Source organism: Myripristis murdjan, chromosome 2 (genome assembly GCF_902150065.1).
Source record: "Myripristis murdjan chromosome 2, fMyrMur1.1, whole genome shotgun sequence".
Classification (NCBI taxonomy): domain Eukaryota; kingdom Metazoa; phylum Chordata; class Actinopteri; order Holocentriformes; family Holocentridae; genus Myripristis; species Myripristis murdjan.
Genome location: NC_043981.1, coordinates 13028893 through 13050415, shown reverse-complemented (window position 1 = coordinate 13050415; position 21523 = coordinate 13028893). Strand labels below are relative to the sequence as shown.

At 41.9% G+C, this 21523-nt stretch overlaps 1 protein-coding gene across 2 annotated transcripts in view; it reads right to left on the bottom strand.

Annotated features, from left to right (window-relative positions):
* Window positions 1-21523, bottom strand: part of LOC115371739 (rho GTPase-activating protein 6) — an 89781-nt gene that overhangs the window by 18161 nt on the left and 50097 nt on the right. For both annotated transcript variants that reach the window (XM_030069231.1, XM_030069242.1), the window contains exons 2-3: window positions 4838-4997; window positions 1162-1233 (exon numbers count right to left, since the gene is read on the bottom strand). In XM_030069231.1, coding sequence (XP_029925091.1) covers window positions 1162-1233; window positions 4838-4997 — 232 coding nt within the window. The remainder of the gene's footprint in view (window positions 1-1161; window positions 1234-4837; window positions 4998-21523) is intronic.

Below are 21523 nucleotides of genomic sequence, written 5' to 3'. Positions count from 1 at the left end.
GGGATTATTAAAGGGAGTTTTATCATGTTACTTGCTCGAGCGGTTTGGTCTGACACCCCCTTCCTGTTCGGACAGATTTCCCTCCGAACAGGACCAGCTTGAGCCAATCACAGCCGTTTATGTAATACGGGGCGGGTTTGAAACAATGACTGACAGCGAGGAAGCTCAGCGGTCGCTCAGTGCTATGTCACTCATTGCGCTGCTCTGATTGGCTGTAGGCTGATCCAATTGCGTCCCCATTTACAACGACAGAGAAGCGTCGTTGAGCGCTATGTCACACATTGCTGTGATTGGTTGCAGATCTGTCCAATCACATCCAGAGGCATTACAGTCTGTGATGGTGGACTGTTGATGATAACGCCCCTTGAAAATCAAAAATGAACTAAGACATTTCAAACGAACTCGATTTTTGTTTATCAGTTCATCAGCTTGCATTTTCACTATCCATAAAATTTAATTGTTCTTTTTGGACGCTTTAAAGATGAATGTGACTGACAGCATTATTATCATCATTTTATTTTCAGTTTTTCATAGATATTGTGATGATATCTGATAACTGTGTCGTGAAAATCTGATACTGTGACAGCCTAAATGTAGTATATACAAAAGCTGACCTGCAATGGCATGACAGGCTAAAAGAAATAAAGAATGGTTGTGTGCGTGCTCATGTCTCATTTTTTTCCTGTCCCTAAGTGAATGAGATGGTGACGGGGGGACTTGGCCTGTCAGTGACCTTAAGATCAGCAATTACTCTTACTAATAATTTGATAAGGGAGGCCTGTTTTTCTCCCCCCCCCCCTCTGCTCCCCTCTCCATCGGAGCTCCTTTGCCTAAGATCGTCTTTCTCTCTCTGCCAAATATGCTTCGCTTAGTGCAGCAGAGTGGCTGCTCCTCAGAGCCAGTCCCCTTACAAGGAGTCCCTCCACTTAAGCTAAATATAAACTGTCGAAGCCCAGTAAACAGAAACTGTGTTTTTATAACCTTGCCGTTCACCTGCCTGAGGGGTGGGGACTACAGACTGGCCTTCTGTTTCATGGGTATGAGGCAGAGAAATGGAAAGAGAGACAGAGAGAGAGAGAGAGAGAGAGAGAGAGAGAGAGAGAGAGAGAGAGAGAGAGGACTGAAAAACTGTCAGTAGTTATCATAAGGAACTTGCCATACCTTTGTCTTTGTTCTTCTCTTTCGCTAAGGAGTCCAGCTTCCTCCTCAGTGACTTTTTCCTCTTCTGTCCATCTGTGCGGAGAAAAGGAAATAATTTCAAACAAAGATGGTTTTCATTTATCTAATCTCCTTTATCTTATCTCACTCATTATATCTAATAAGCTTATGTCGGGAATGCAGACACAGATTACCCACACCGGCGAAAATCTCCCTGTGAACTCAAATCCATTTTACTGACTTGGCTCTTGCCTTGATAAGTATCACACACATCATAATTTGTCTCTTAAATCATCTATACTGTTTATTTATGATGGGTAGGAGGAAAAAAATAGTAGACTCACAGCATACTTTGAATGCCAGAAAATATTGTCTTTGCAGTGCCATAGTTTCTTGGCCAGGTCTTCCTCGCAAAGGAAATTCTGGATCTCGGCAGCAATAACCGAGCGAAACAAAGGTTAAATAAATGAAAAAGAATAAATCTGTAGATAACAGGAAAAGCACAACAAGGCTGCCAAGTGCTTATACCCTCTAATTTCCTCTGTAATTTCCTCTAATTTCCCCTGTTTATTGGAGGTATACACTACCTTTCATGGGAATTCCCAACTAAACGCACACAAGAGGAATGTCGACTTCACAAAGTCCAAAAAGAGCCAGTGTTACAAACCTACAGTGTAAGTACATCTTGGTTTTCATGAATACATAAATCTTAAGACATAATTGCCAAAGAAGAGACCAGAAACAGTTACAGTCTGAGTTATCGCAGTCACAGCAATTGCTCTGCAAAGGCTGTTTACATGCATTACATATAACAGTTTATCTGGGCTTTGTATTAGAACCCTCTGAAGAGTGGAAGGCCACTTTGTCAGCTGTCAACATGACGAATGACTCCTAAATTTGTTGATTAATGATCAGGAAACCCTGAAAATCGCAGTGGTCGCAACCATGAAGACTTGGAGTCTTTGCCGGCTAAAAGGAAACCGTCTTGTCTCGGGCCAAAACGTCAGTTTGTGGAAACATCAGCAACTTTTGAAAAACACGACGCTATCATTTGGTCACTCAACTGTTTTCTTTTAGGTGTCCAAAACCAGACGAGCAAAACTCTTTACACGTCAGATCATCTTGAACTAGTTTGAGGAGCTCTTTGCCATGATCGCTTGGTTTAGCGACCTCAGTTTGAACCTCAGATGTTCCCTCAACTGCATCAAATAAGTTATTTCTGAGGATCGGGAAATTTTCCCCGGACTCCTATAAGCCCGCTGTATGGTAGCATTAGCTACTTCCTTCGAGCCACATGTTCAGCCTCCCCATGTGTGGAAAAGGCTGTGGTTTCAAACAAATCTGGACATCCTGAAGCTGTTGTGGTCGTCGTGAAGAATGTATTTATTGTTACTGTATATGTGTGGTTTGAAAATGTGTTTCTTAGATGTAAAGAAAATTGCATCCTGGAGAAAGAGGGGACACGACACAAACCGAGAACTGAGAGGATCTTTGAGAAAATAAGGGACAAACTGTGAGGACAGAGAGTGAGGACGCGGTGTTTGAGACAGATGGAGAAAGAAAAGCAGATGTTCTGAGGTAGAGTGAAGGAAAAGAAAAGCAAAGGAGAGAGGGAAAGAGAGAGAGAGGGAAAGGAGAAGCAGAGATAGGAAATGGTTTGGATTTTTGACAGATGGCTCCCAAAGATGTACGGAAATCCCCCGGACCTCCAAACCTCCCCAGCTCAACTCCAACTACTCATGAAACCGTCCGGTGCACCATTTTTTCCCCCCTTTTTCTTTCTCTCTCTCTCTCTCTACGTTCTCTCTCTCTCTCTCTCTCTCTCTCTCTCACTCTCCGTCTTCCCCAGTTTATTCTTTCTTTCATGTTTCTTTCTTTTCTTGGAGAAACACCGGCAACATGACCCCAGGCACTCAGATAAATATCAGAAACAGCGGGCTGAAAAAACCCACATTAGTGTTGCTGAAATAGCACTCGCACACATACGCACACATACACGGGAGTTGAAATATTTCCCTCGCTAGCACATGGCAGCCGTCAGGGGCTCTGGAATTCATAAGCAACACAGACAAGTACGTATTAAATCATGGTGGGGAGAGGTTTAACCTTCAGCTGGAATGCAAGGCCCCGGATAATCTACTGGCTGCTGCATATACTATACTGCAGTTATGGAAGCCACTTTGCTCGTACACACTCCGCTGGAAAGACGGTGCACCCGCAGCTGTGCATCATATGCTCTATATTCTGCATTTATGTCTCCGGGAGCGCAGCCTGACTGTTCTGATAAAAAGCACTGTCAATGTTCAAGCCATCATTGTTAATCGGTTCCCACTGCGGAAGGTAGTGCTTCAGTAGAATTGACAGGACTGGTAGCTGAACTGTATATATGCCGACCACTTCTGCGTATGAAATCTATCACAAGACGCTGAATGTAGCCTACTGTATCATAAGACGATAAAATAACTAGAGCATATGGTATTTAGTGGGCGCTCTTTTCGACTGTGCCGTGCATGCACACATTTTTAGCATGGGTGTGACACGAACCTCTTACTCCAGCCAAATGCTATGCGCGACCCATTTTACTGTTAAAGGACCATACCAGTGATTTTGCATGTTTACTTCACATTTCTGCTCATCTTTTCTCAAAGCAAGAAGCCATACTTTCCAATCCCAATATTGCGTCATCCAGCTATTGGTTTCCAATTCGTTCCACCGCGATATGAAAATGAACTTTCGGAGACTTCAAACTTTTCTGCACTGTTGTGTTTATATGACATCAAATTGGGCGGAGTGAAACGCTCCGTCTGCCAGGGAAAACAATCCCCGAGGAAACGTTTGCTTTACCCAGCCAATTATCAGTTCTGTGGTTTATGAATGGAGACGACTGTGTTGGCCGCAGAAGCAGAGCATTACAAGGTGGGCGTTTCAACCAAAAATTCATATTTGAAAATTGAGGGGTTCTGATTATATGTTGTGAAAACAAGCCATTTTGCATTATTTGCAATGTACAATTGTAGTAAATGAGCCATGCATTCAAAATCACCTGGAATAATTTATCTTCAAGTGCACTGACCATGTTTATCAGCTCTGAAAGCAGCTTTTCCATGTAATTTGTACTGCAAGTGTAAAAGCTATATGGGTGTATTCACAGAAATAACCCAACTGAGTCCTGCTGTGAACACTTTAGCTTTAAGATGTGGCCCTCAAAGCTGGACAGGAATTTGTTCGTGAGAATATTTTTCCCTGAGGCTTTATCCTGCAAGGCCAAAAGCAGCAGAGTATTTTTCACCGTTTAAGTTTTTACGGAGTGTGTATGGCGATTAGTAGAGCGAGTGACCTCAGCCTCAGCTCCGGCGGAAAGGGAGTCGCGTGCCGTTATGAGAAGGGGGTCACCAGATACCATGTCGAACAGGAAGCAACTGATCCTGATGTGACGTTTAGTTTACAGCCGAATGCGCGTGTTGTCAAAGCTCCTCTAAACATAGACTATACATGACTTCCCTGAAATACATGGGAGGAGATGATAAGAGGATGTGGTCAGGGACTGGTGCGCAGGCTTTATTTTATGGGATGGAGGGAAGGAACTGCACAAACTTAAAGAAACACAAACACACATACGCGGCAAACCTGCGGCGAGCAGTTTGCTTTCAGCTTGCTTTGGGCAAACACACGTTCCTACCTTTTGGCAAGGTTATTTGACATCCTAGGTCGTAGTCCTGGTGTAAACGGGTGTAGGCCACGTCCTGCAGCCTGGCTCTCTCCAGCTCCGACAGACTCTGGATGGCAACTGGCGTCAGACGCACACTCCGGCCCGACAGGCTGCTCCAGGTGAAATCACCCTGCCGGAGACAAGATGACATGAAATTCAATGCAAAGAATATGAAAGTGGAACAGCTGGCTGCAGGTATAAACTCACTGCACGACAGGCCTAATGGCATGTCATGCTTGCAAGGATTAAATTACATAACTCCAAATTAATAAAAAAATATATATATATTTCTTGACTCACGACTTGGCAATGGCAACTGTCAGGAAAGCTCAAAATTAATGTTTTTTGAGTGGGAACTGTTCATTTCACCTCTGACGCAAGTAACTAATTTGTTCTTAGATTCTTGAGATAGGGATCGCTTCTTACCAAGCCAGCACAACACATGTGATTTGAAAAATATATGGCCTTCACATGAAATCACAGGTAACACAACCGACAATTACAACTCTAAATCAAAGTAGAGCTGAATGAACTAAAAGGAAATATATTGCCTACTTCTATACAACAATACCGTCGTGCACTCCGGCTCGTCCTATCCTAAAGTGCAAGTGAGGACATCTAACAGCACTGAGGTGGCCCTGCACTGATGGATTTGCAGTATGTTCACCACACACACACACACACACACACACACACAACAGCAGAAAGAATGCATAGCACATGCTGGAGAGGACAGCCAGAGAAGATTGGAAGACAGCTGCCCGAGCAGTCCGTTCATAAAGATACAAATCATCTCAATCATTTTGGAAGTTTTTTTTTTTTTTTTTTTTTTTTTTTAAACAGACAGACTGAACATTCTTATTTTCATGGCAAAATGGCTTGGTTTAGTTAGGAAATACTGATTTGAATTAAAAGAGCTGAAATGAGTTAAATCCAAATAAACTAAATTCAAATGATTTGCATTGATTTGAACTGACTGGGTGACTGAATTTCAAATACGACAGAACAGAATGGAGTAGACAGGCTCTTCGGTGAACATCTAAGTCATCTGAATCTCTGGTCATGCATTCCTCCGTGTCTACTGAGAGAGGAGGTCAGGAAGAGGGAGAGGAGGCAAGAAAGAGTGCGGAAAAACAGGAAAAAAAAAAAAAGTTTTGTCTAATGCCTTCACCAGACAGAGGGCTTACAAGACACACTAATTTGTCTGCGCATCGGACACTAAATTTGGCACGGCAGCTTTGTTTTGTAATTGCGGCGAGCAGACGGCGGCATTTCAACAAAATTCCTCGTTTTGTCAAGTTGACCCCAAACGAAATGATGTTTAGTCTACTTGAAGAATGTCAGAGGCTTTTCAGCAACAGGATGAAGATATCTGGTCGAGCGCTTCACTTTGCTCTCGGCGATTAGGCAACGCTGCTTTTATTGACCGTGTTCATGAAGTCATTCCTCCTCTGTTATTCGACCTACTCGGCGCTGTGAGGCAACAGAGCCATCGTTCAGCAATCTGGAAATAACAAGATGTGGATACAGGCGGCCTGCAGAGCTGCCTGAGAGAGAGAGAGAATGTGTGTGTGTGTGTGTGTGTGTGTGTGTGTGTGTGTGTAGGCAAGCTTCTCACCATTCTCAAGTTGCACATTGCACTTTATAATAGACCATTTTATAAGCACAGAATCAAAACACTGCAGTTACATGTTTGTGTGTGTGTGCATGTGTCTCCTGCCTTTCCCCATCTCTAGTTAGGCAAACCTCCTTCCCTCCCGCTTGACCTCACACGGAGCTGGAGGGGCGCGCACGCACATGCACACGCGTGTACATGCCCACACAAGCGCACGCGCGTTGCAAAAGAAAAGACAAACAGTTGGAAAAGCAAAGCGAGAGGCCTCTCCTCGCTCGAGCTGGTCCGCCCAGCAGGATTTCTGAAGGGGATGGATAAGCTTCACTTCTCAAGTGTCAGCCCATGAAACACCTATGGAATGTTTATGGTGGAGTGGAGGGGGGGGGGGCAAACCACCGCAGTCACTGCTGGCACCCCGCTTGACTCTCAGCGACTCCCATTCAAATTTTAACACAAACATTTTGATTCAGCTTTCCAAAACCAACCCGCTTGCTTCGACTGTTCAGCCTCCTGTTATCTCTGAGGTCAATTTGTCTCTAAATACATGATTAACATAATCATTTTATCATATTTAATGACTTCCTGGGTATAGATAAAATCAACATGTTATGTTTTCAATGTCTTGTACGCATTTGGCACCCACTGGTGTTTCTTTGGGGTATAATTACCTCCAGCATGTATAAAATATCAACATTTTACACACATTTACTTCAGTTGTTTTGCATGACACTGAGGGAACAACGTGCCATTTATAATAGCCCAAAAACAACACATCATACCTGTAGTAGTGCAAGAACCACTATTATACTATTTAAATGGTTATTTAGGTTGTCAACAAGACACATAAAGCACTTAACACATAAACTGTTGGGTAGGAATTTTTATTATAATCATTGTCTTGAGGTTTAAATTGCTGACCCCAATTAATGACAGATGTTAGCAGAATTGAAGGTAACAGGAGGGGTAAGAAAACAGAGCCTTGTTATGTAACGTCATGTGATTTGTTGCCGTTTATGATGCGCTGTATGAGGAGAAGCGCTGCACTGAGAATAGTGTTTTCCGACTCAAGTTTACTGTCTGGGTTTTGGGAGTTTCAGGAGTTTCCTCAGTATTTTGTGGTGGGAAAAATTTGCACACATGAGCAGACAGAGAGACACGATTCTACCCATTTCTCTCTCCACTATGGACAGAGCCGCTCCCGACGGAGTAAAAGACTGCGCGCCCATTTGACCGCGTGCCCGTTTTGGCCTTTAGGTCATGGTTGATGGCAGAGTGAAGTCAGCCATCTAAGATTAGTCTTAACAACAGCAGACAGAAGATGACCTGACCCTTCCAGAGTAAAGTCATCTCCAAGTCATAAGCCATAATATATAAATGTCAGGATATATGACATTTGGAGTTTATGACCAAACTTTCAAGGGAGGGGCTTCTCAGTTTTCTAGTCACTTTTACAGGCTGACCTCTAACCTAAGTAACATAGTTTGGATTACGTGTAATAATCCAGTCATCCAATCAACAGACAAATCTCTAAAAATAGCAACACTCAGGTCATCAGATCATCATCATCATCATCATGACACCCTGTTTACAATAAATATAAAACAATGTGTACAAAACAATAAAAGTACATTAATATGTGTACATGAAAAAGAAAATACATAAAAATATAGAACAATAAAAATATAAGATACATAAAAACAAAAATAAGAACACAGTGTGAAGATGAGCTAGGCATATTCACAATTCATTCATTCCCCCGCTGCCCAAATAGTCATGAATCCACATACTGACATTCATTTCCCACAAATGTCAAGCCACTATCCACCGTAACACATACCACCGGCTATTACAGCCAAAGCTATAACTTACTATAAAAGTAAATGCCCTGTGAAATGCAACTGTATGAACTGAAAGTGTCCAGACAAACTGCTGTGAAGCTCCTGTAACCATAACTCCTCGTGTTTGTTTCCCAAATAGCCGGTTGCTACGCCTTTGCAAAACTGTCATCACAAAACGTGTCACCGTAATGCACTTATCCTATTTTGCATTGTTTGGTATTTAGTATTATTACCCATCCTCCCAGAGTGGCTCAAACAGTTGTGTTGCGCTTGTCAAATAATCACGGGTCTAACAAATGATATTTTCTGGCATTTTGCTGTGTGTAATTCAATTTTACCCGAGCATTAAAGAAATACGTCTAAATCTTTGATATGTTATGAGCATCCAATTACATGTTTGCAAGTGACCGAAAGAGCTCTATTTTGAAAGACCCGGTATCTGGATTTTTTTTTTTTTATGCTTTTTGGAGCACATCCTAAAAAAGAAAGAAAGAAAGAAAGAAAAGAAACACAAGGCAAAGGGATAATAGCAGATAAGTGCGCAGTAATCACAGCCAAACAACAATGTGGTGAGCAATGCAAATTATACAAAACACTTTAAAAGCCAAAGTGCAAAACAGTCATTAAGCACGGACCGCAGATGAACAGCAAACTCGGTTCTGCTGGTGTTGCCGTTGCTGCCGTTGCTGTTTTGCGAGCATCTCTGACGGAGATCGAGTTGTAACAGATGAAAGCGTGCCCTGACTGGACCGGCGCTGCGGACGCGGATGACGAGCATCATTTGGACGTACAGCATGTTGTGTTTGTTCTATTCCACACAAAGGGACACATGGCACCAAAACCACAGGCAAAAGAATATGTCAGTTTCCGTGGCAACACATACACAGAGGACTCAAAAGGGGAAGTGAGAGAAATATTGCTATGGCAACGCACCTCGAACGCACAGGCACCGGGACACTTGTTGCTCTGACGCACTGCATAAATCACTGCCAATTCAGTGTGAATTGCACATTTTTATTTTTTTATTTTTTTTTTTCTAATGACTGACAGCCTCTTCCACTTTGCAATGCCTTTTGTGACTTTTTGGAATTGACTGTGACATCCGCCCACACACACACACACACACACACTCACTCAGCAACATGACAATAACAACAATCGCCATCAGCGCCGTCATGCTCGTCATCTTTATTTATAGAGCACTTATCCCAAACAAAAAATACAATAGGTGCATATGTCGATGAAAAAAGATCAATGATGTCAGCTGATGGCCGCACCGAAAAACAAGGTACGCAGATCAAAAGATTTCTGGACCGCTGTTGTCCTTGATGACTTATCGACAGCGCCAGGCAATAATGTAACCATTAAAATCAACAGCAATACAACATCTCTGCCGATCAATACGCCATATAGCTGAGAGACAAGAGAGGCGGTTATTGACCTGTAGGTCTGCAGAAACGCATTGACAGACATGTGTCATTACTGATGCCCATCTGGTGGTGTTGACGTGACTGTATGTACAGTATGAATGCATGACAGAGAGAGAGAGGGGAAATAACCCCACTTTGCCTTCGAGTGTGGTCGGAAATGCTGCGAATGTCAGTGAAGCGCTCATGAGTGACCAAACACTGCGGTAAATAAAGAAGAAGAAGCTTGTTCAGTGAACTGGGTTAAAATTATACAAACTGCCACTGTGGTTCGGCCTTGAGGAGGTTTGCTATATTCGACTGTGAGTGAAGAAAAAAATATGTATTTTACTTTTACTACAGCTTTGCACTGGATAACCCAAAATGTAGCACCTCCTATTGTGGGAAACACAACTGGTAAAGTCATAATTTTTTTTGTGTGACATCACTGTCTCTACAAAGCTTTTTTTTTTTTTTTTTTTAATTGGTGAGCACTGCAACTTATCATTGAGCTGGACCGATGATGAGGACCATGCACTTAACCATCAAATTATGTGCTTATTCCACATTATTTATCAGTTGAGTGTAAAGGGTCCTCACTTAAAACCGACCTTGGCAATTTTGCACCGTGCACATTTAACTAAAACATCAATTATTGTATATTGCTAGTGCATAATCTGTTCAGGGAAGCACACAGTAAGTCTGCGCCTCTTGATTTCGACATTGAAACAACAGACAAAGCAAAAAAAATACTTTCACTGGTATTTATATCTTTAATCTCTACAGGAGCTCATGAGAAAACACCTGAAAGCAGCAAGAGACACCAGCAAAAATAGTAACAGACACTAAATTAAACATCGCTATAATCAATAACTTCAAGGATGGGGATTATTCCAATCAGCGCAGTTGTTATCTCTATCTATTCCCTGTGTTACTGTATCATTACGCAATAATTACCACTGTGGTAATGGGAAAACCACACTGTCCGCCTTACTATGAAAAAGGCATGTGCATTCTCATGTCTCTCTCATTCCCTTTCACTCTAACACACACACACACACACACACACACACACACACACACACACACAAAGTAATGGCAAAAACATATTGGCTGTCTCTCTATAAGCTCCAAAAGAGGATCACATCTGCGTAGAGATATCCCAGGAAAGCGCTCTTAAGATACGAACTGATACCAGAAGCCCAGGAAGAGATCCCTTACGGGGGGATTACGGGCACTAAAGGAGCATTCCCAAATTCTTTATGTTACAGTTTTGGTTTGTCTTCATTCTTTTTTCGCCTTACAGGTGCCTTTAAATGACCCTTGAGGGGAGTTTCTGTGCGACATGACTGGACTAGAGGAATGCACAAGAAAATTTCAGCACTACTTTTTTTTTGCTGTGTTTTCCAGGTTGATTTCATGCTTGTGGTTAATGGATTGGTTTTACTGACCTGGAACCTCCCCAAGGTTCACATCTGCTTGTAATTACTGACCCCCCCGCCCCCCCTCCCTTGGCAACCAGTTTCTGTGTGTGTGCGCGCGTATGTTTGCATGTGTACCTGTCACACACTGAAGATTAATAGGCCTCTCCACCTGTTTTGAGTTGTCCCTGACACTGCCTGAGGAAAAATATCCAAACAGAATTATGGACCCCTGTTAAATCAACAGGCAAAATGCGAAATAACTCAAAAAGAGGGACATAATTAAATGGCATCGAGCTTATCAGCTGCTGTAAAATATAATGTTATCAGCATACATGGTGACAGTGCGCGAGTTCATTCAAATGAAGAATTGAAGCCGAAGAAGACAGCCAGTTGTGGCTGTAAAAGCCAATTATCATGCCATCCATTCCATCGCAAAGGGGCGTCTGCCTGTAATTTACTCATGACTCATTACCGGTAATGTTTATACACAGTATAAAAGAAATGTATTATGTTAGCAATAACTCAGGGGAAGGAAGGTGGGCTGACTCAGACAAAAGATGCAAACATATTTCATAATGTAAACGTGACACTACAGTATGACCACAACAACCGTGCCAGGGTTCGGGGAGCCTGTTCCCTCCACAAACAAGCAAATGAAAGCAATGACCTTTTTGTAAATGTTGGGTATATGAAGTGTAAGGGAGGATGAGGTAAAATACATTTGTACTGCTGCGGCAAACTAAAGGTTTATTAAAGGTTTCGAACATAAATCACCAGGTATACTTGAGGTTTTTGGTTATCCACGGATATTGAGGCATTCTGTTTTGAAAGTATGACCCAAGAAAGGAGGTCAGTCTTTGGACAAAACTCACCCTGAGGTAGGTAGGGGGTACGAGCCCTCTGGAGCTAAACAAAATGTACTTGCAGTCTTTTATCAAATAATATAATTGAATTTCTTTCAACAAAGTAGCAAAGGTTACACAAACTTTCAGCAGGGCCTTTCCTGTCCCGAGGGCCTGTCCTGCATGCATCCAATCTCCAACCAATCACATTTCAACATTACATTAACATATTTCTCATATCTTCAAAAATAAAAAAATAAAGTCTTGGCTTAACACACCTGTCAACAGCATTTACTCAACAGAGCTTATCAACACATACTGAAATGCTTGATACAGTGTATGCCCTCATACCATGCCTTAGTCTTTTTTTTTTTTTTTTGTACATAGGGGAGAGTGGGGTAATTTGTGCCAAGGGGCAAGTAGTGCCACCCCTGTTATCTAGAAAACCATAGAAGAAGTTGGTCATGTGACCACATATTTTTGAAGAGGCATCCATTTCACTCATCCTGCAAAGAAGGGAGACACATGGCTTGAGAGGTAAGAACATTTAAGTTCAAAAAACATTTTTTTGCCCTCCAAAGTAAAATTTCTATGATCAAGGTTTTTTGATTGCTGTGTTTGAACAATTATAGAAAACTTTGAAAACAGTTCACACAGGTTTTAGTACTTTAGTAAGCTACACCATGAGTCTATACAGTTAGCATGATGTTAGCTCAAAACAGCTGGGGGATGCATTTTTTTTCAAAATGGTGGGCTTGGGGTAATTTGTGCCAAAGGGCCTTGGGGTAAGTTGTGCCAGTGGCACAACTTGTGATTATATACTATATATTACTTTATTGTATTTTATTGTTATTGTACATTTTCTTCTTACCTTTTATCACTAAAACTATTCAGATTCAGATGAAGATGATTTGCAGGTGCTCATTTTGGAATTTTTATTTTGTTCTGGGTATGTGTTCATGTGGCGCTAGGCCTTGTTATAGAAAAGTGGCCTGTGATCTTGTTAAAATAATAAATAAATGTTAAATGAATAATTTTGTATTGAATTTGTTTTGCTTTTATATAGCATTATCATTTGTGAGATTAAAATGATCTGTTTTACTTCAATTATCAATGGCACAATTTACCCCAGTGTATTCTCTCTAATGGCACAATTTACCCCGCACCGGGGGCAAGTTGTGCCACAAAACCACTTTTTTTTCAAAAGCTATATTTCTCAAACAGTTTATATAAGATCCTAAGTGATTGCTCCCAGGGATGCACAACATCTTAAACTATATGTGCATATTTTAGTTGGAGGCATTACTGTTATCCCCTCGCTTTAAAGGCACTTAAAGTAAAAATTGGCACTATTTACCCCACTCTCCCCTACAAGAATCATGACATCTTTGCCATGACAATATCATCCAACAGCATTTATTTTTTTGTGGAACTGGGATCGCATAATTCATTTACTGCATGGTTGCCTAGATACAAGCCGTGCCTGGTCCCACCTGCAGGTTCAACTTGCCCCTTTCTCCCTTTATTGAAATTTTAATTGTTATTGTTTATATGATAGCCTGAGCAATAAATCGGGATGAATTTTCATTGGGTTTACATTTTTTACATTTTTTCCAGTATTGGAAGGCCAGAGCAGGATAAAGAGAAAACACGGGATTTGAGAATCAACACAGAAGGATAAAAAGCCTTGTGCTACAGTGATTATGATTGTATCCACAGGCAGATAAATAAGTGCGTATCAACTTTCTCTGCTTATTGTTTGTCTGCCTTTGCATTTAATGAAGGGTTTCTGGCTCCGCTGCAGGAATGAGCAAAGGCAACTTGGGGTGTGTGCTCAAATTATTCCCCTGAATCACTGGCAGGCACATCTAAAGCCTCAAGTGAACTTCAAACATCTTAAAGACAGATTAATATGTGTGGCCTGCTGCAATAATGAGGCCTGACCTTGAAGGCTGAGGATGTTGCGTAACGGTTATATAAGCTCTGAAAGCAAAGGAAATCAAGTATTGTATCAACATGACTATTGATAGAAGGAGAAGCAAAGATATTCTCAGATTTGTGTGTTCTTGCTGAGTGTGTGTGTGTGTGTGTGCATGTGTCTGTGTGTTATTGGCTCTGAGGAATCTGTGTATGGCAGACCCACCAAAGATAACAGCCAGAAATCTGCCATGGTAGCCAACACAGCTGTCACCAGCCGCCGGGTTTTGTGTAAAATGTAACCCCTCACCCTAACTGTTTGAAAAATTAAAATTTAAGCATAATAATTTGACTGCTGGATTTGAATGAAGCGTTTAACCCTTTGAAGCTTGAGCAAATTCACTCAGTTGCTTTCAAAAAGATGGGGATGATGGCAAATGAGGAAGCAAAAACTGGCAAGAAATTAGTACAAATTTACAAGAACATTACCTGAAAATCACCACCAAAAATTGTTTAAGAAATACATAAAAATGAGTAGAAAATTGGCAAAATAACTTAAAAAAAGCCCCCAGACAATTAAAGACATTTTACAGAAGCTCCCGATTAATGCATTTGTATTTCAACAACAGATATATCTTTCTCTTGTTGTTGATTTGGAGCGGCAAATGCACAACCTCTGAAATCCACTTGTCAAAAGTCACAGCTGAGCTCACAGATTCACAGTTAAAGTTAAATTTTCATAATAATACAGGTCCTACTTTGTTATTTTCTCAAATGCTTTAAACTGATGAAGTTTGAAAATAGACAAATATAGAGAAGTGAGGTGTCTTCATCCATGAATGGTGTGGATTTGATCGATTCCCATTTGTGCTGTGGAAGAATAAGAAGATGCTGATTCACAGTCCCAGTAAAGATGGACTGGGGAAGCAGGACGGTGCAGTGCAGCTGTGTGCAACATGCCAGGATTAGAACTGGTTCTTACTCCGACTTTGCATTGCAAACGATGATTTGCTTGCAAGGCGTGTTGGGAAATTGTCACATTGTTTGTGGGGCTTGTGGAGCCAGGCTGTAAACAATGGATAACTTCACAGCTGTTTTATTCCTCTCTCCCTCCCACTTTATCTCTTCTCTGTCCCTTCTTCCATATCTATTTACATCCCTCCATTCTTTCCCCCTCAACCAATAGCTTATCTATCATTTCATCTCTATCTGGGCGCACACATACACATACACACACATACAGACCTTCCTATCCAAGGAATGTGTGTAATCTCCACTACATGCCACTCAGTAAAATTCCCCTTCATTCCCTCTCTCTCTCTCTTAGTCCAGAGCAGCCAGCTGAGCTAATGAAGCTGGTTAATCATTACTAATACAATGTGGAAAGCAGTACTTCGCTAACTTGTGTGTGTGCATGTGTGTGTGTGTGTGTGTGCACTTGAGGTGTCATGTGCATTTTAGCATAAATAAGTGGAAAAACACCTTGCTTGCTCCACTTGAACTGTGACAAAATGATTGTGGCCTGATGGCAGCAGTGTGGACGGAGAGAGTCCACGCAGTCAGCACTCAGTCCTTGACCTGTGTGTGTGTGTATGTGTGTGAGAGAGAAAGTTATGAAGTGTTTTGAATCTCAGATTAGGGTCACAACTCAGCGGTAGCCTCGCCGCTGCCAAGCAGGACAGAGCAAATTATAATTGCAGGGGTTTGGAGTCCTTCAACAACCTGAGGTGAGCCTGATTTTCCTCTGCAGGCTCTTCCAGCTGAGGAAATGGCAGGATCATTTGCAGGGTAAAAGTGAGTGTCTGTCTGGTGGTAGAGATGGGTAGATTGCAATGCACTTGAGTGTCTAATCGGGACAAGTGGGAGCCATCCCGGTGGGCCAGTGAGCCGGGATGGAACGGTTTTATAAACTGAGCAAGCTGACTCGCTGCTTGAACTAATTGCTGAAGGTCTGTGTAGTGTCACCGGCCCGCTCTATTGTTTTCTCTGTGTGTCAGACCGGCAATACGATCCCCCTGTACTTCAGCGCACTAAATCGCCATCTGAACACATAATTTGGTCTCAAATTCAGTGTCAAAATCTTATTTTTCTTCAGAGAGATGGGATAATCTCGCTCGTTTGCAAAGCAGTTTCACTTCAATTTTTAGGATGAGCTCACTAGTTTCAAGACAAAGACACTTAATTCAAGAAAGTTTTGAAGTGAGACACATTGGATTTAGCATTGGAAACAAGTGAGATTATCAAATCCCACTGGTTCATTTTTTTTTGTTGTTTTCTTGTTTGAAGAAAAACAAGATTTTAACACTGAATATGAGACTGAATGACTTGGGAAAATGGATTTTTTGCAGTGTGAGCAATTACCCAATCAAAAAGTTGGCTCATGCTGGACGTTCGGAAAGTTGATGCTAATTAACTTGCCGTCAGTCCCACATTTGCGAAAAATTCTCCAAAGCAAACCAAAATTGGATTGTTAGGGCGAGGAGAACTATGGAGGAGTTATTACGGTGCCAATGGTGGATTATGAAGAATTAATTTCAGCTGTAGATTGGAGGCACACAGAGGTCACTGGGATTAGGCTTACTCTCAGACTAAAAATTTCCATGTAAACTATTCCCATGAAACTGTGCCTGTAAGAAAAAAAAACTGTGTCAAATTATTCTCAGAAGCTTTTTCATGATCTTTGTTAAGTCTTTCCATCTCACGTTCTTGTGGTTTAAGTCATGTCCTGTCTACTCGACCTCGACAGACAAAGCGTGCAGCTCCCTGAAAACGTTCCTCATGCACGCATCCGCTTGATTTACACCATTGTATTAGCTTTTTGCGTGCACATCTGAGTTTGCGGCCTTTCCCTTGAGTTTGCAAAATCAATTACCTATCCTTCATTTTGTCTTCCACTGCAGTGAAAGAAAGCATAAATGTCCGCATTTTTGGAGAATTAGATGCATCAATCGTGAAACTGCAGCACAATTTCCATGCGCTCACGGGGAAATGCCTTCAACCAGCTATGCAAGGACTGCACGGCTGAGGCTGTAATCACAAAGTAATCAAAGGCTCATGGGAAAACCTTTTCAATTTAAAAATGTCCTGTTCTTCTTCTTCAGTTGGCTCTGTGCGTGTGTGTGTATGTGTGTGTGTGTGTGTGTGTGAGAGAGAGAGAGAGAGAGAGAGAGAGATGGCCAGCTGCAGAGCACATGCACATGTCAGCCAATTATTGCATCTGTAAGTGGACAACAGCAGCGGCGAACCCTCAGCCTTCCTGCTGCACGCTGATTATACATCAATCATACACGACTGCGGCATGTGCATATGTGTTGATGTGCAATGTGTCTGTTTCTGAATGGGGGGGGCCAACAACCCACAGGCTGGGGTGAAATGCTACAAGATGTAAGGGGCATGAAATAAGGCAGAATAAGGCGGATCAGGTCACCAGTGTCAAAAAAATAACATTTTTATTCAAGAAAATTCCAGTTGGTTATAATTGGAAACAAGTGGGATTATCTCATCGCACTGGCCGATTTTTTTCAACTGTTCTAAGAAAAATAAGACTAAATATGAGACTAAGATTGATATTTTTTAGAGTGTGTGTGAAGTCGAGGGCTCCAGTCCAGATATGTAAGTAAACAAGTAAAAAAAAAAAAAATAGATTTAAAATAGAAACAATAAAGACTTTGATGGGCTGACAGAGTTTTGGCTTTGCAGAAAGCAGAATTTGTGCCAAGTCAGGGCTTCTGAGAATGGGACTCAACGGTCTCCAGCGAAAAGAGGACAGTTATGCAATTTATAATTAGATCACCAAAAAAAAAAAAGTGGGGACTTTGGTTATATATATCTTACATAGGGGTATTTGGCCTCGTATGTGGCTGTTTGGGGGTCCATCATAACTTTAAGTAACACATCTGATCATTCTTTTTTTAAGATTCAGTTTCTTCATTGTTTGGTAACAAAGAAAACCAAAAATAAGTACTTCTGGTTCTGCTACGGGCACAAGATGTGAGCATAATGACCTTTAAGAAAAAATACAAGAACCGAAATTATGTCCTGCGTGCGTGTGTGTGTGTGTGTGTGTGTGTGTGTGTGCGCGCGCATGCATGTGTGTGCGCGTGTGTGCACAAGTGGCACTGCTCTTCTGTCAGTCATGTTGGGTGGCTAAGTAGCCCACTGGGCATTAGTTTCCCATCGAACCCTTCACCGTCTGAGCTCTCCGTCATATCAGCACCGTGAGAACAGGGTCACTCACACACACACACACACACACACACACACACACACACAAACACACACACACCACAGAAACCACTCCCAGAAATAATGTGCCACTCCATCATTCTTGGAATGTTCTGAAAGATAGATGCAGAGATTTGAACGGGCACCCGTGCCAAAAAGCCCCAGTAATTAGTCTGGTCCCAGACATGTTAGACTTACGTACTGCGGCACTAAGTGAAATCCAACATATCAGCACACTTACAACAAATGTCAAGCATTCTCAGTGCATTAATACACACACTTGAGCTGGGGTGAGTACAATCAAGCACACCAGGTACAATCATTTGCCAACAGATAAGCTACCATCGAGGTTTATATTAAATGCATCGATGCAATATTGAATCCAAAAGACTTCTTCAACCGTTCTCTCCTTTATTAAAGAATTCCATGACAATGAACACACACATACACACCAACACACACACACACACACACACATGCACAATCCCAGAACAACCGTTCTAGAGATCCAGACAATGTGAGCCCATCACTTCCTGCTGTCCAGACAGACATGATAGCCATGACGCTAAAATGAGCAGGGGAATTAGTTGGGACCAACTAATTTCACACAGCAAGCCAACGGCAGAAATGTCAACTGCAAGGTGACTTTGCAACTACGAATGAAGACGACTCCTTGACTCTCTCACTGCAAAGCTATATGAAAATGAGCATTTATGCCGAGGATGAGTTTTAATGTAGTGGTATCTGAGAGTTAATTTGCAGAACTGGTGCTCCAGCTGTCACTACGGCTCAGCTCAGGCCCAAAGTCACAAGCCCAGCCTGTAAAAGCTCTGTCCGAACCCAACATGAACCTGAAAGAGAACGGCTTTTTCTTAGTTGAGCCCAACTGGACCCCAAACCAGGCATTCATTTATTTGTCTGCTAGAAGATGACCTCCCATGAAAAGATTTCCACACTCATAATATGCGATGCAGTTTGTTGGCTGAGAAAATAGGAGTCGCGTTCCCATACATCATATAAATTTAGAGCCACCATCGCTTAAGTGAGTAACTGTGTCAGAAATTAAGCCCGAACTGAATCATACCTCTCGGGATTCAAACATAAATGTCAAGCTCAGGCTGTCGTGGCATTACTTTGCTCCCCAGCCATGATCCGGACTTCCAAATGAACCAAAAAAAAAAGCAAATTCTTTATTTGGATGAACAGGATGAGGAAGAGTTCCAGCAGAGCAGAAGAGCATTTACTTCACCCTGTATTTTTTTTTTAGCCCAAACTCTGACTGCCTCCTTCATCACGGATCAAAGGCCTTTATTTAACACCTCAGACTTTATTTTTCATGAGTGTAAGTGTGCGCAAGATTAGGTGTTAATCCTATTAGGGGAATAGTTAGTTTATTTTTCACACCAGTGGCAAGAACATTAGCCGATGAAAGTACAGCACATTGTCTTGGTTTTCACACTGTGTGCTTCTTCCACTATATCCATCTAACACAGCGGGATCCGAGTAAAGTCTCCGTAAGACGCTTTATTTTCCACGTGTGTGCCAGATCCCCGTTAATCCTGCGAGGCAGTTTAAAGAGAGGGGATTACAACATGCTGCTTTGCTCGCTCAGAATCCGGATGGTGTTGATGATGATGATGACAGCGCGGGGGCCAAGCCGTGGTCACTTTACGGGACACCTGGCGGCATTTACGCACGGCTTACGAGGACTGTGTGCATACTAAGGGTACCATGCATGCAGTCACACACATGTCCGTGTGATACACATCAGCACACGTACACCGCATGTGAACAAAAACATTTACATGCGCTCATAATCTCTACACGCATGCTTCACTGATCATGTAAAGAAGCAGGAACTGGTTCATAACCATAACAACAGGAAAAGTGAAATATCCAACCTGTCATTTGCACTAGTGTGGGCTTCATTTCATAGTTGGTTCTGTGGAAATTCATTAAAAAGGAGGTAAAAGAACCAGATTCAGACCCATATAGACTGTCCAACAAAAGCGAGAAAAAACCTGGAGCTGGACCTGGAACTTTATAGTTAGGGTAGGATATCAATTTAGGTGCATAAAATCACAATGAGAACAAAAATGGCTTCCTCCCTTTGTCATTTTTTTCCCTATTATGTGCATCTAAAACTATGAAATTTGCGTTTTCTTGGATTTATGTCTTAAAATAACGACATATTCTTCCTGGCAAACAAAATATCTTTAAAGATGATGTCTAGACTCACCTGACAAAAAAAAGAATATATATATAATAAGCACATCATTTATCAGTTATCTGTCAAGAACCATGTTTTTTTGTTATGTTTTATTCCTTCTTTATTGTCAGCTGACTCTCAACAGTCCTCACTTATAGTAAATAGACTTTTGCCGATTTTGTTTATTGCAGCTTTAATGGCAGTACAAATACAAATACAAAAACAAATTCCAACCAATAAAACCCATCACAGATTTTTGTATAATCCTTCCTTTCCAATCCAATAAAACATTGTTTCTCTCCCTTATTGATATCTCATTGGTTTATACTTTCGAATGATCTGCCGCTGCATTATTTCTTGCCCCGATGTCCCCTGTATGCAGGAAACAGATCAACTTAAGGAAGCCAGATGTTCTCAAAACAATTTTTCATTGTGACTTTAAATTAATTCAAGTAAGCTCATCTACAAGATAACAGCAACACAAATTAGATCTTTGTGTTTCTGTTCCGTAATGAATGTCGAGACCTGCCACCCGGACCCAACTTGGCCCGTGGCGGGGGTCTTTACGGGCTAATTCTCATCACGGCGTCGATGTTAATCAGTCCGTTTCCATTTCCATCTATTTTCACGCTGTCACTGCATGAGCACCACGGCACGATTGATGTGTTTCACTTTAACTTCAACCCCAAACAACTTAAGAGTGGCTTTGTATTCCACGGCTCTTCCTGCTCAAGGCGATGGAGTCTGGCGTGGTTTTCCATCTTCCACTAGAGACCGAGGGCCCTCCATGACTGGACTGGAATGCATGACCGGGGCGGGACGTGGCAAATTCAGCCCCTGGGCTACTGGAGGTTTCCTCTGTGTGACGGTTGAGCAACTGGAGCGCCCACCCTTCATAGGAAAGCTGCTCTGTGTGTAACAGTCAGTGTCTTCATTTGGAGACAATAAAAGCTGCACATCCACCCATCACGTGGTCAGCTATTTCAGCATTCAAATAAATCTCAATCAATTGTCACTATGCATAGCTGCATTCTATCAACAGCTATGTGATGTTGGAGCAAACCAAACAGTGTGTATTAGCGAACAAAGTAAACAAGTAACCTTTAAATCATCCACTTAGTTTCAGTCCAGGAAGTGTGAGCCAAGTGTTACTTCCTGGAGAGCCAAACCACACCCCTCGC